Genomic DNA, 12333 nt, shown 5'->3' with positions numbered 1-12333 from the left:
GTGTAATGGCGCCACACTAAGACTCCTCAAAATACCTAGTATATTTTAAATAATCGGATTCTTTAAAAATCCAACTCCCAACATGACAGTACCAAAGTGTCAGATGTATTAGGCAATTCTGATAGCCCACTGTTGTTGTTGTTAAGTGCTGTCAAGTTGGTTCCGACTCATAGTGACCCTGTACAGGGTTTCCAAGGAGCAGCTGGTGAGCTTGAACCACCGACCTTGCAGTTCAAATGTCTTTGCAATCTGGTTGCATTAACCCACAACGCCACACCAGGACTCCATAGAATTCTTCAGTATTGCAAGGTGAGACTTAAATATTTTTCTTTAATTCTTTCAGGTTGAGAAGTGTTGAACATGTTCTTACCTTTTGATTTTCTAACTCCAGGTCTTTGCACATTTCATTATAATACTTGACTCTGGCTTTTTGAGTTGCCCTTTGAAATGCTCTGTTCAGCTCTTTTACTTCATCATTTCTTCCATTCTATTTAGCATCTCCATGCTTGGGAGCAAGTTTCAGAGTTTCTTTTGACTTTCATTTCGGTCTTTTCTTTCTTTCCTGTCTTTTTAATGGCCTTTTGTTTTCTTCATGGATGCTATTCTTGATTTCATTCCATAACTCTTCTGGTCTTTGGTCATTAGTGTCTAATGCATCAAATCTGTTCTTCAGATGGTCTATAAGTTCAGGTGGGATATGTTCAGTGTCATATTTTGGCTCTCATGGACTTGTTTTAATTTTCTTCAGCTTCAGCCTGAACTTGTATATGAGCAATTGATGGTCTCTTCCATAGTCTGTCCCTGACCCTGTTTCCACTGTTTCTTCCCACTGATTTGATTTCTGTATATTCCATTCAGCAAGGTCCCTGTGTCTAGACACCTTTTATGTTGTTTTAAAAAGGGCTTTGCAATGAATAAGCCATTGGTCTTGTAAAATTATATCATGTGGTCTGCAGCATCATTTCTATCACCAACACCATATTTTCAACTTTCTTGTTTCTGATCTTTGCACTCCAATCACCAGTAATTATTAATACATCTTATTGCATGTTTGATCAGTTTCAGACTGAAGAAGTTGGTAGAATTCATCAGTGTCATCATTCTTGCTTTAGTGGGTGGTGCATAAATTTGAATAATATTGGTATTAACTGGGCTTCCTTGTAAGCATATGGATGATTCTATCACAGACCGTGCAGTACTTCAAGAAGATCTTGTTCGTTTTGATGATGAATGCTACTACATTCCTCCTGAATTTTCCATTCCCGGCAAAGTAAACCATGTGATTGTCAGATCCAAAATGGCCAATTCCAGTCCATTTCAGCTCACCAATGGGTTCCATTTAATTTTTGTCAACTTCCCACTTTCCTAGACTTATACTTCCTACATCCCATGTTCTGATTATTAACGGAAGTTTGAAGCTGTTTCTCCTCATTGTGAATTGTGCTCCGTCAGTAAACAAAGGGCCTGAAAGCTTTACTCCATTCATGTCATCACGGTCAACTCTACTTTGAGCAGGCCGCTTTTCCCTAGTCATATTTTGAGTGCCTTCAAACCTGAAGGGCTCATCTTCCAGCACTTTATCTAACAATAGTCTGGTGCTATTCACACTGTTTTCATCTCCCAGCACTATAGCTAACAATTTTCCGCTGCTATACATAAGGTTTTCAATGGCTAACTATTCAGAAACAGTCTGCCTCTCCTCCTTCCTAGTCTATTTCAGTCTGGAAGCTCTACTGAAACCTGTCCACCATGGGTGTTTTGGAGTGTGGTCGCTCCAAATGACAAGCACGGGACTGTGGACCATCAAGTCCACGGTTTGAGCCCTCCAGCGCAAGTGTTGTGAGTTCACTTACAACATTGTGTGAACTAATCATCTCTCCAGTTAGGGAGGATGGAAGAGTGAGGGGCTAGCAGTTACCGGACAGATGAAACTGCTCAGGTAGAGATGATTAGTGTCACATGCCACCGTTTTAAGTGCATACTTGCAACATGTGAGCTTACTGAAAAGCTGCAGGAGAAACATCCGTGTATAAGTGGGTCCATGCAGTTCAAATACATGTTGTTCAAAGGTCAGTTGTATGTATACACATGTGCATGTGCTCATGTATATCTTCAGATACACATATAGAATGCATACCAATTCCTGTAACCACAGAGATTTTTTTAGTTGTTATTACTGTTGTTGCAAAATTTTCTATAGTATTTCCTGTGATTGTCCTTTATTCTCACATACCTCTCAGTATCTTAATTTACCTTTGTCACATTGTGTTGACTTCCCCTGTGTTGTACATTGCCTATTCCACCACCAGAAATAATAGGGGTGTGGCACTATACAATAAGCACTGGACTACTAACTGCAAGGTTGGTGGTTCAAACCTACCAGCTGCTCCTAGGAAACTCTATACAGGATCACTATGACTCATAAATGACTTGATGGCACTTAACAACAACATCCACTATCTAGCAAGTGACACCCTTCCCTACCACTTTCATCTCTGGTAACCATCAAAGAATACTGCTTTGTGTGTATTCCTATTCTTGACTTTCTACAAAAGTCCTGGTGTGATGCTGTGGGTTCATGTGCTGGACTGCAAGGTTGGTTTGAACTGTAAGGTCCAAACTCACCAGTTGTTCCTCAGAAACCCTATGCAGGATCGCTACAGGTCGGAACTGACTTGATGTCACCTAACAACATTATTGACTTATTCCACTCAGCATAATGTCCTCTAAGTTTATCCATGTTGTATTTAATGGACTCATTGTTGTTGTTGTTGTTAAGTGCCGTGGAGTCGGTTCCGACTCATAGTGACCCTGTACAGGGTTCCCGAGGCTGTATATCTTTACGGGAGCAGAACGCCTCATCTTTCTCCCAAAGAACAGCTGGTAGTTTCGAACTGCTGACTTTGTGGTTCGCAGCCCGATTCGTAACCACTACGCTACCAGAGCTCCTTAATGGACTCATTAGCCTTTGTAAATTTGTAGTAGTCCATGTGTATTTATCTAGTCATCTACTGATAGGCACTTAGGTTGTTTCCATATTTTTGTTATTGTGAATAATGAATGCTGCAATGAGCATAGCGTATGCGTACGTACGTCTCTAGGACAGACTAGGGGCTTCATAAGGTTCGTGGAAATATAGAATTAAAAGATAATGGAATTTTGCCTACAAACTTTTTGAAGCCCCCTCATACATCTAGGAGTAGTACTGCTGGACCCTAAGGTATTTCTACTTCTTGTATTTTGAGGAAGTTCCATACTGTCTTCTGTAGTGGTTGTGCCATTTTGCAATTCCACCAGCAGACTGGCATTTTAACTTCACCTTTTCCTGTTGTGAATTTGTTGTTCAACACTCTCAGGAATTGTTTAAAAATAGAAAGCTCATATTACCTTATTTTAACATTTTGGGCCCCATCTCACAGGTTCAAATACCACCCTCTGCTTACCTATCTGTGAAGCAGAACTGGCCTGTGATTTTCAACTTCTGTTTAAATTTGATCTGGTATGGAAGTGAACAGAGAGAGAGAATAGGAGAGTTAGAAAGAGGAAAAGGCAGAGAGTAGGAGAAAAAACAAAGTCAAAAACCAGACAGATGGACAGACAGAAACCAGTTGGCTAGTCAAGACAGTGATTCTTTAATCTGAGTCCAGGAAAGTCCCTGGTAAGAAGAAGCTGACCCCCTTCTCTCTGGAGGGGAGAAGGACTAGAGAGGGTGGTGGTTGGAGAGAGAGGAGGGAGGCACCCAATCCTGAGATCAGATAAACATGTTTGCCTTGGAAGCTCAGGGCTGGACTTTGCACTGCACTCACCTCCTAGCTCTGACTGGCTCCTGGGGTTGGGGATGGGCGGGTGGGGGAGGGGAGGTTGAGGGAGATGCAGAAGATCCCAGGGACCCCTGAAAGAGAGGGTAAAAAAAGCCAGGAGACAGCTCTGGAGGATCAAGAATATGCTCAATTCTCAACTAGGGCACATTGGACAAGTGACCTCACTTTTCTAAGTCTCAATTATCTCACCTGAGAAATGGGTTAGCTAGCAGCTGTTGTTAAGTGCCGTCGAGTTGATTCCAACTTACAGTGACCCTGTATAGGGTTTCTGAGGAGCAGCTGGTAGACTTGAACCGCCGACCTTGCTGTTAGCAGTCCAGTGCTGATGCTATAGCACCACACCAGCAGTGCCTACCCCTTAACGTTATCATCAGATTTAAGTTCTTAACCCTCCACATAGTGCTTGGCATTCATTCACAGTGGTTTCTTTTCAAGTTGGGCTTCGCTGTATCTACTGCTGGCCAACTTAAATGTATCTGCTACCACCTTACAGGGCACCTTTGCTGTCGGTGGTTGTTGTTATATGCCGTGGAGTAGGTTCCGACTCATAGCGACCCTGAACAGGGTTTCCGAGGCTGTAAATCTTTACAGGAGCAGAAAGCCTCATCTTTCTCCTGCGAAACAGCTGGTAGTTTCTAACTGCCTACCCTGAGGTTAGCAGCCTGATTGGTAACCACTACACTACCAGAGCTCCCTACCTTTGCTGTCTGGGGTGGATAATTAAAAAGGAGGCAGTCGTAGGGCCAAAGCTGATGGAGAGTGGCTCTGTGTCCCCAAGTCTGAGGACGGCATTGCCAAGGGGGTCAATTCTTAAAGGAAGGAGAGAAGGTAGTATGGGGCTGGGTTTCACAACCCTGGGGGCTTTATTTGCTTTTCATCTCCATGGAGTGCCTACTTCATTACTGTTGCCGCGGTCTTCTTTATGTACTTATTACTGTGTGGCTGAAATTGAGTCACAAGGGTGAATTCAGTTCCAGACCTGAAGGGTGACTGAGGGTCATAGTCTCAGGGTCTTGCCCCACTTTCTGTTTTACACAAGCAGCATCCTAGCAGACATACAGACAAACCCTGTTCTATCTCAGACGCGGTTCTACCTGGGAGCATGGAGCTTGTGTGCGTGTGGGTTCCAGATGTAACTTAGTCAGTCAGCATCCTTTTCCTGGACATGTAGGTTGTTTCCAATCTTTTGCTGAAGTTCCAGGGTGGTACAAATAATTAATGCTTGACTGGCATGGAACTGTGGGATAATGCCCTGGACCAAAGGTTGGTTTGAACCGCAAGGTCAGTGGTTAAAATTCACCAGCTGTTCCTCAGAAACCCTATTCGGGGTCGCTGTGAGTCAGAACTGACTCAGTGGCACTTACCAAAGGAGTCCTGGTGTTGCGCTGTAGGATAAGGACTGGCCCGAAAGGTCAGTTTAAACTGTAATTATAGTCAGGAGTTCCAACTCACCAAGGCTCCTTGGAAACCCTATACAGGGTCACTATGAGTCAGAAGCAACTCAGTGGCACTTAGCAACGACAATTTACCAAAGGAGCGTGGTGGCTCTGTATGATAAGCACTTAAATGTGAACCACAAGGTTGGCAGTTTGGGTCCACCAGCCATTTGAATGAGACTTTGTGCTCACAAAGATGCACAGCCTTGGAAACCCTATACAAGGGTCGCTATGATTTGAACTGACTCAAAGGCACTTAACAACAATTAGAATTTACCAAAAGGTTGGTGGTTTGAGTCCACCCAGAAGAAAACTGAAACCTCTATGGAGCACAATAGCTGTACTCCGACACACCTCAGTCACCACGTTGGAATTGACTCAACTGTTTTAATAAGCAACCTTGCAACACACGGCCTTCTTGCCACACGTGTAGAGCTCAGAAGGCCCAAGTCCTCGGGGCCCAATTCCAGAGTGAAAGGAGGTGAGAGAGCACAGGCTTTGAATTGCAAAGACGTGGGTTCAAATCCCAATCCCGCTGTTTCAGCACACACATTCATAATACTCATACAAGCTGGAGAAGGAGTGGGGAGGTAGGGGGTTTAGACAGTACAGGAGAGGGAAGGAGAGAAAAGAATTTAGAGTGTGGGCAGTTCTGATCCCACAGTGAACAGAATCGCTGGTGACTCGGGTACCTTAAGTCTATCTAGTGAGAGTTTCTCAGTTCCTAGGGTGGGATTCTATGGAGTCCTGGTGTGGTGCTGTAGGATAAGCACTGGACTGCTAACCATAAGGTCGGTGGTTCAAACCTACCAGCTGCTCCTTGGAAACCCTATACAGGGTTGCTATGCCTCGACAGCACTTCCTAACAGGTGGGATTATGTGCTCAACACACACACATTTTTTGTCCGAGGCCTCTTTAGCCCTTCATCTGGGGCTCTGCGGAAGCACTGGCTGCCTGCCCTGCTCATGCCCAGGGTTCCATGCAGAGATGTGCAGAGACATTGTCCCTGTGTGATTTCTGCCTGACAAACTGACTTAGACCCCTTCAGGTGGGAAGAAGCTCTGCAAGGTCAGCCATGTGACCATCCACCTGCCCATTCATTGATTCACGCATGCACCAAGGACATCATTTGATCTCAGGCCACTTTTGCATGCTCAGGCAGTTGATGTCCTCAAGGGCTTTGCAGTTTCTCACAGGATAAAACGCAGCCACAATAACAATTCCAGGCAGGATGAGGAGAGGTGCTTTAGAGACACGAAAGCTCCCTCTTCATCTGGCTGCTGCAGTTTCCTGTGAGAGTCTGTTCTATTCATGTCTCCATCTGTGTCTCTGGTGCTAAACCTTTGTCTCGTGTCCACATCTGTCTCCGTGTTCTGGGTCCATACCCTCCCCATGCCTGAGTTTGGGTGCTTGCCTCTGGGTTCCATGCCTGCTTCCATTCACAATCTCCATCCCTCCTAGCACAGAGGACCCCCAGTCCAGTCTGCAGGGTTGGCAGGGCTCTCTGGGCAGCCCCCTGACAGGCCCTTCCTTCTCTCCAGGGAGGACCCATGGCGAGTGGCGAAGATGGTCAAGTCCTACCTGCAGCAACACAACATCCCACAGAGGGAGGTGGTTGACACCACTGGCCTTAACCAGTCCCACCTTTCCCAGCACCTCAACAAGGGCACCCCCATGAAGACACAGAAGCGAGCTGCCCTGTACACCTGGTACGTCCGCAAGCAGCGAGAGGTGGCCCAGCGTAAGTAATGACCGCAGCCTCATCCTCCCTGGCAGGGGCTGAAGAATCTCTGCAACTCGTGGGTGGGGGCTGGACGCTTTATCACTCCCATTACGCAGACAGGCAGGGAGAGGTCAGCGGGACTCAACCAACATTTTATTTATTATCTGTTCTGCTCAAGGCACTCCAAGGGAAGGCAGAAGGGTAAAAGCTGAGCATCCAAAGATGAGAAACCAAGTTCTCCAAGAGCTCCCTGATGAATGGGGAAGGAGCAAAGATGATTATGACACTGTGGGACATGTATCATGTGATGACAACATCTTGATGTCAGCTGACAGCAAGTTGGCCCCCAACTCATGGCAACTTTATGCTCCCAGGCTCAAAGAGAACAGACCATTGTGATCCATAGGGCTTTCACTGGCTGATTTTTGGAAGCAGGTCGCCAGGTTCTCAGTCTGTCCTAGTCTAGAAATTCTACTGAAACTTCTTCAGCATCGTAGCAACATGCAAGCTTCCATTAGTAGATGGGGTGGTGCTGCGCATAAGGGACACTGAACTTGGGTCTCCTGAATGTCCATTATTAACTAGTACATTCCATCTGTCACAATGAACAAACCAGCATTACAGATCTCACCTGAAATGAACTAACCCAAGATGAACTGATACATTAGTAACTAAAGCCCAGACTTCATTAGGACTCCTGGTGTGGCGCTGCAGGGTCTGCACTGAACTTCAAATAAAAAGTTAACAGTTCAAACCCACCAGGTACACCTCGGAAACCCTATACAGGGTTTTGACGCTATGAGTCAAAACTGACTGGATGGCACTTACCAGCAACATACTTTATTCAGAGCTCCTCATTTCCCACCCCCATTGTTGTTCTGCTCTAGGCCCCATGTGATTGAAAACACATCACACACAATTGTTGTATCTCCTCAGAGGCTTCTTGGTTGCGAAAGTTTCATAGGCTTACCTTGTGTTTGATCACAATGACAGGGCAATTTTCTGAAGTGAAAAACCAAAGAGATTCATTGAAACATAAGAAACATTTGAATGGGGCAGTTTGTTACCCAGAGTGGAGACGAATAAATCCCAATGTTTTTCTTTTATGTTGAAAAATTTAAATTTTTTCTGGTGTTATACCCCAGCTCTTGGTCTGGTTTCCCTCAGCCTGGGGCCATGCTGAGGGTATGGCTTGTAAGACAGGATGGCATATGGAGAATCAGTGTGAGTGGGTGTTCACGCCGCAGCTGCTGAGGATGTTGGAATCTGGGCGAAGCATGCTATTAAGAGCCTGGCAAGGAAAGGCTGGCTTTTGGTGGTTTAATCACACCTCTCCCCCAAGCACAGGGATCTGTTTCTGCCTCTCGGCAGTCAGATGCTAAGGGCTCTCCTGCTGCTTACTGGACTCAGAATCTTCCTTCATCCACTCGCATAAAAATATTTGGGCACTTGTTTGCCTTGTTCCAGTGGTGCCATGCCCAGGGTTCAGCTGATAGACTTGATTTCAATAAAGTGGAACCAGCTGATGAGGATCGTCTGTCTCTCTTCACTCCTGGCCAACGCTCTGATTTTAAGGCTGGTTTCCAAGTCTAGAAAATTGAACATAGCTCTGAATCTTCCCAGGAGATATGGTATATGCTTCTGCACTACTGAAAAAACATTTAACCTCCCTTAGCCTCAGCTGTAAATTGGGGATAGCAAATATGCCAAATCTGAACAATTGCTAATGCTTACTTAAGAGTTTTCTCTTGAGAAGGGTTGGAAATTAAATCTTCAGTAGGAAAGTGTGCAGGGATTGATTAGTAATGTCTGCACAGGTTAATACTGTAATGGTATATGTGCTGTGTTGTGTGTTTGTTATCACTAGATTAGAGGATTTCTAAATTCTAGTGGTAAGATCCATAGTTCAGTACCCTGGGGATGAGAATCTGGGATGTGAGCAGGTGACCTGATGTGGGACAGTAGGAGTGGGTAGGGCCCTGCTTATGGCTCTTTGTGTCTGCAGAGTTCACGCATGCAGGACAGGGTGGGTTGATTGAAGAGCCCACCGGCGATGAGCTGCCAACCAAGAAAGGGCGGAGGAATCGATTCAAGTGGGGTCCAGCTTCCCAGCAGATCCTGTTCCAGGCCTATGAAAGGCAAAAGAACCCCAGCAAGGAGGAGCGAGAGGCGTTGGTGGAGGAATGCAACAGGTACAATGGCTGGCCGGGCCTTCTGCAGTGCTGATTTGATCAGGGTTGGGACAAGGCTGGGGACGGAAGGGAGGAGAGCTCCTGCTATTGGCTTAGCCTGAGCCAGACAACTGAAAGTACTCAACTCAGCTCTGCTCAGTGTCTTGGACCTAGCTCCATTCCTAGCAATCCCTCCTCCCACCTCATCCCAAGAGATCTCTTGGGTAGCTGCGTGTCTCATTTCATTTTCACTATAACCCTGTGGCTATTTTGCTGATTTATGAATGGAGACTGGTCAGGCAGGCTAAGCCAGTTGCCCACTGTCACAGAGCAGAACTGGGATTGGAACCCCGCTTACCACCCTCAATCACAGAGGTAGAGCCTGCCTTCCTAGAACCCTCTCTCACATCAGAGCCTGGCCAAGGAGGCTCATCAGTGGGCATCTCTGCAGGGCGGAGTGCATCCAGAGAGGGGTATCACCATCGCAGGCACAAGGACTGGGCTCCAATCTCGTCACGGAGGTGCGTGTCTACAACTGGTTTGCCAACCGGCGCAAAGAAGAAGCCTTTCGGCACAAGCTGGCCATGGACACATACAGTGGGCCACCATCTGGGCCAGGCCCAGGTCCTACGCTGCCTGCCCACAGCTCCCCTGGCCTGCCCCCACCTGCCCTCTCCCCCAGTAAAGTCCACGGTGAGTGCTATGTGGGTACAGGGGCTGGGGAAGTTTCTAGAAGGGACATGGGGGTAGGTGGGAGAGATGGGGAGGTTTGCCTCAGTGGCAGTAGCCACTCAAACCTCTCGGCATTTGAGCTTGGATCCATTTACTCCACTCCATCCATTCCACTGTATCTACTCCACTCCATCCATTCCACTGTTTCCACTCCACTCCATCCATTCTACTCTTCTTCACTCTACCCATTCCACAATAATCTACTTACTCCATCCATTCCATTCATTCCACTGTATCTACTCCACTCCAACAATTCCACTTCTCTTCACCCCATTCACACTACAGCATTCCATTCACTTAAACCTGATTTGGGTTACTTCAACTCACCTAGTTCATTCCAGGTCAAATCAATTCAATTCGTTTCAAGACAACTCAATTAAATTAAACTCAACTCATTATAATTCAATCTAAATCAATTTAAATTTAGTACAAACTTAATTCAATTTGATTCCCATCCGATTAATTCAGTTTAACAAAATGCAATTCAATTACATTCAATTGGATTTAATATGATCGGATGTGATTCAATTCAATTCAACTAGACTCAGCTCAACTCAACTGATTTCAGTTCTTCTGCTGAACTCAGTTCACTCCAGTTTGATTTCATTAGCCTCAGTTCAGTTTTAAGAACGCGTTTTCTTGGTAAATTTTTATTGGGAACTGAGCGATTAGTTTACATGGGGGAATATCAGTTTTACATTCATCATTTCATTGCAATGATTACAATCTCCTCCGTGCATCATCATTCAACAGTATTTGCTTCTATTCCCTTTGTTTTGATGATGATTTTTTTTTTTGGGGGGGGGGGAGGATGTACACAGAAACACTCAGAAATACAAAATCATTTAAACAACCAAAGGACACATTCTGCATGCCTGTCCCCTGGCCACCAGCACCTGGCCGCCAGCACGCAGTCTTTCTCTTCCCATGAGTCTAGAATCCTCAGCTGCTCTCTCTCTATGCTCTCATCTCTGCCTCCATCTCTGGTGTCACTCCTCTGGATAGGGTCCCACATTCTGCCCATGCTCCTCTCCCTCGAGGGTCCTAAGGTTCTCTGTTTCTGGACTGACTGCCATAATTATGACAGTCGCAATTAGTCATGATAACAATTACTCCCTATTGAATCATAACAATCTTATCCCTATAGCTTTTTACCAGATCTGTCTAGACAAGATGAGAACTATTCAGTGGGGATTCTACCTTCCCCACATACTCTGAAATTAAACTCCCTCTTGAGAACTTGTAAGCCAGTCACTTTGTGCCTTTGTAGCCCCTCCCACTTTGGCCAATGTCTAAGTTGCCTGTCCCTATCAACCCTGTATACAGAAGGGATAGGATTGATTTTGGATGTGAAGTTCAGTTTTACAAATGCCTTTTTAAAAACTGTTAAATTTCACTTTGTCTTATTTATTGAGTACCTACAGCATGTCAAGAATTGCACTAGGAGTGGGAGGCATGGCGCTAATAAATGCAGTCTTTGCCTTCAAGGAACGGCAAGCAGCCTACACAAGGCCTGGCCTAAGCAAAGCCAGGCACTTTTGAAGGACATGGGTCACAGAGGTGGGTGTGGGAAGTGGGGTGCTGAGGCCACACACTGCACCCCATTCCAGGTGTGCGGTATGGGCAGTCAGCAACGAGTGAGGCGGCAGAAGTGCCCTCCAGCAGTGGTGGTCCCTTGGTGACGGTGTCCACTCCCCTGCACCCAGTGTCCCCCATGGGCCTGGAGCCCAGCCACAGCCTCCTGAGCACTGAAACCAAGCTGGTGAGTGTCATCACCTATGAGAAGATTCCTTGGCTGGGAGACTACTGGGGTCAGCAGGGAGGCAGTGTGGGTCCCAATCTGACTCAGCTTGGTCTCTGTTCAAAGGTCACAGCCACAGGGGGCCCCCTGCCCCCAGTCAGTACACTGACAGCACTGCACAGCCTGGAGCAGGCTTCCCCAGGCCTCAACCAGCACACACAGAACCTCATCATGGCTTCACTCCCTGGGGTCATGGCCATCGGGCCTGGTGAACCTGCCTCCCTGGGCCCCACATTCACCAACACGGGTGCCTCCACCCTGGTCATCGGTAAGCAGGTGGGGATGAGTGGGAGGCCTGGGGGTGTGCATGGGGGTGGGGAAGGGTTCTTGCAGGCTCCAGGAGCTGAAGAGCCATTGGGACTCATGCATTCACTCAGACCATATGTATATGTCAAGTGTGGCAGGCACTAGGCAACTAGGGAGTGTGAGAAAACAGGCCAGACCAACGTCTCAGCCCAAGTGGCGAAGCAGCTACAGACACAATACATGAGGCATACGTTGCTGTTAAGTTCTGTCAAGTCGGGTCAGACTCAGCAATCCAAGGAACGGCTGGAGGGTTCCAACTACTGACTTTGTGATTAGCAGTCCAGTGTTTATCCTACAGTACCACACCAAGACTCACATAAGTCATATGATGTTGTTGTTATG

General features: G+C 46.4%; 1 protein-coding gene across 1 annotated transcript in view; it reads left to right on the top strand.

The window, feature by feature from the left end:
* The window catches only part of HNF1A (HNF1 homeobox A), a 29328-nt gene that overhangs the window by 12089 nt on the left and 4906 nt on the right, over positions 1 to 12333 (top strand). The window contains exons 2-6 of the mRNA XM_006865430.1: positions 6800 to 6999; positions 8987 to 9173; positions 9604 to 9845; positions 11495 to 11646; positions 11752 to 11953. Coding sequence (XP_006865492.1) covers positions 6800 to 6999; positions 8987 to 9173; positions 9604 to 9845; positions 11495 to 11646; positions 11752 to 11953 — 983 coding nt within the window. The remainder of the gene's footprint in view (positions 1 to 6799; positions 7000 to 8986; positions 9174 to 9603; positions 9846 to 11494; positions 11647 to 11751; positions 11954 to 12333) is intronic.

Source organism: Chrysochloris asiatica, unplaced genomic scaffold, assembly GCF_000296735.1.
Source record: "Chrysochloris asiatica unplaced genomic scaffold, ChrAsi1.0 scaffold00078, whole genome shotgun sequence".
NCBI lineage: Eukaryota > Metazoa > Chordata > Mammalia > Afrosoricida > Chrysochloridae > Chrysochloris > Chrysochloris asiatica.
Note: the sequence above shows the minus strand (reverse complement) of the source record. Positions and strands in the feature narration are given on the sequence as shown.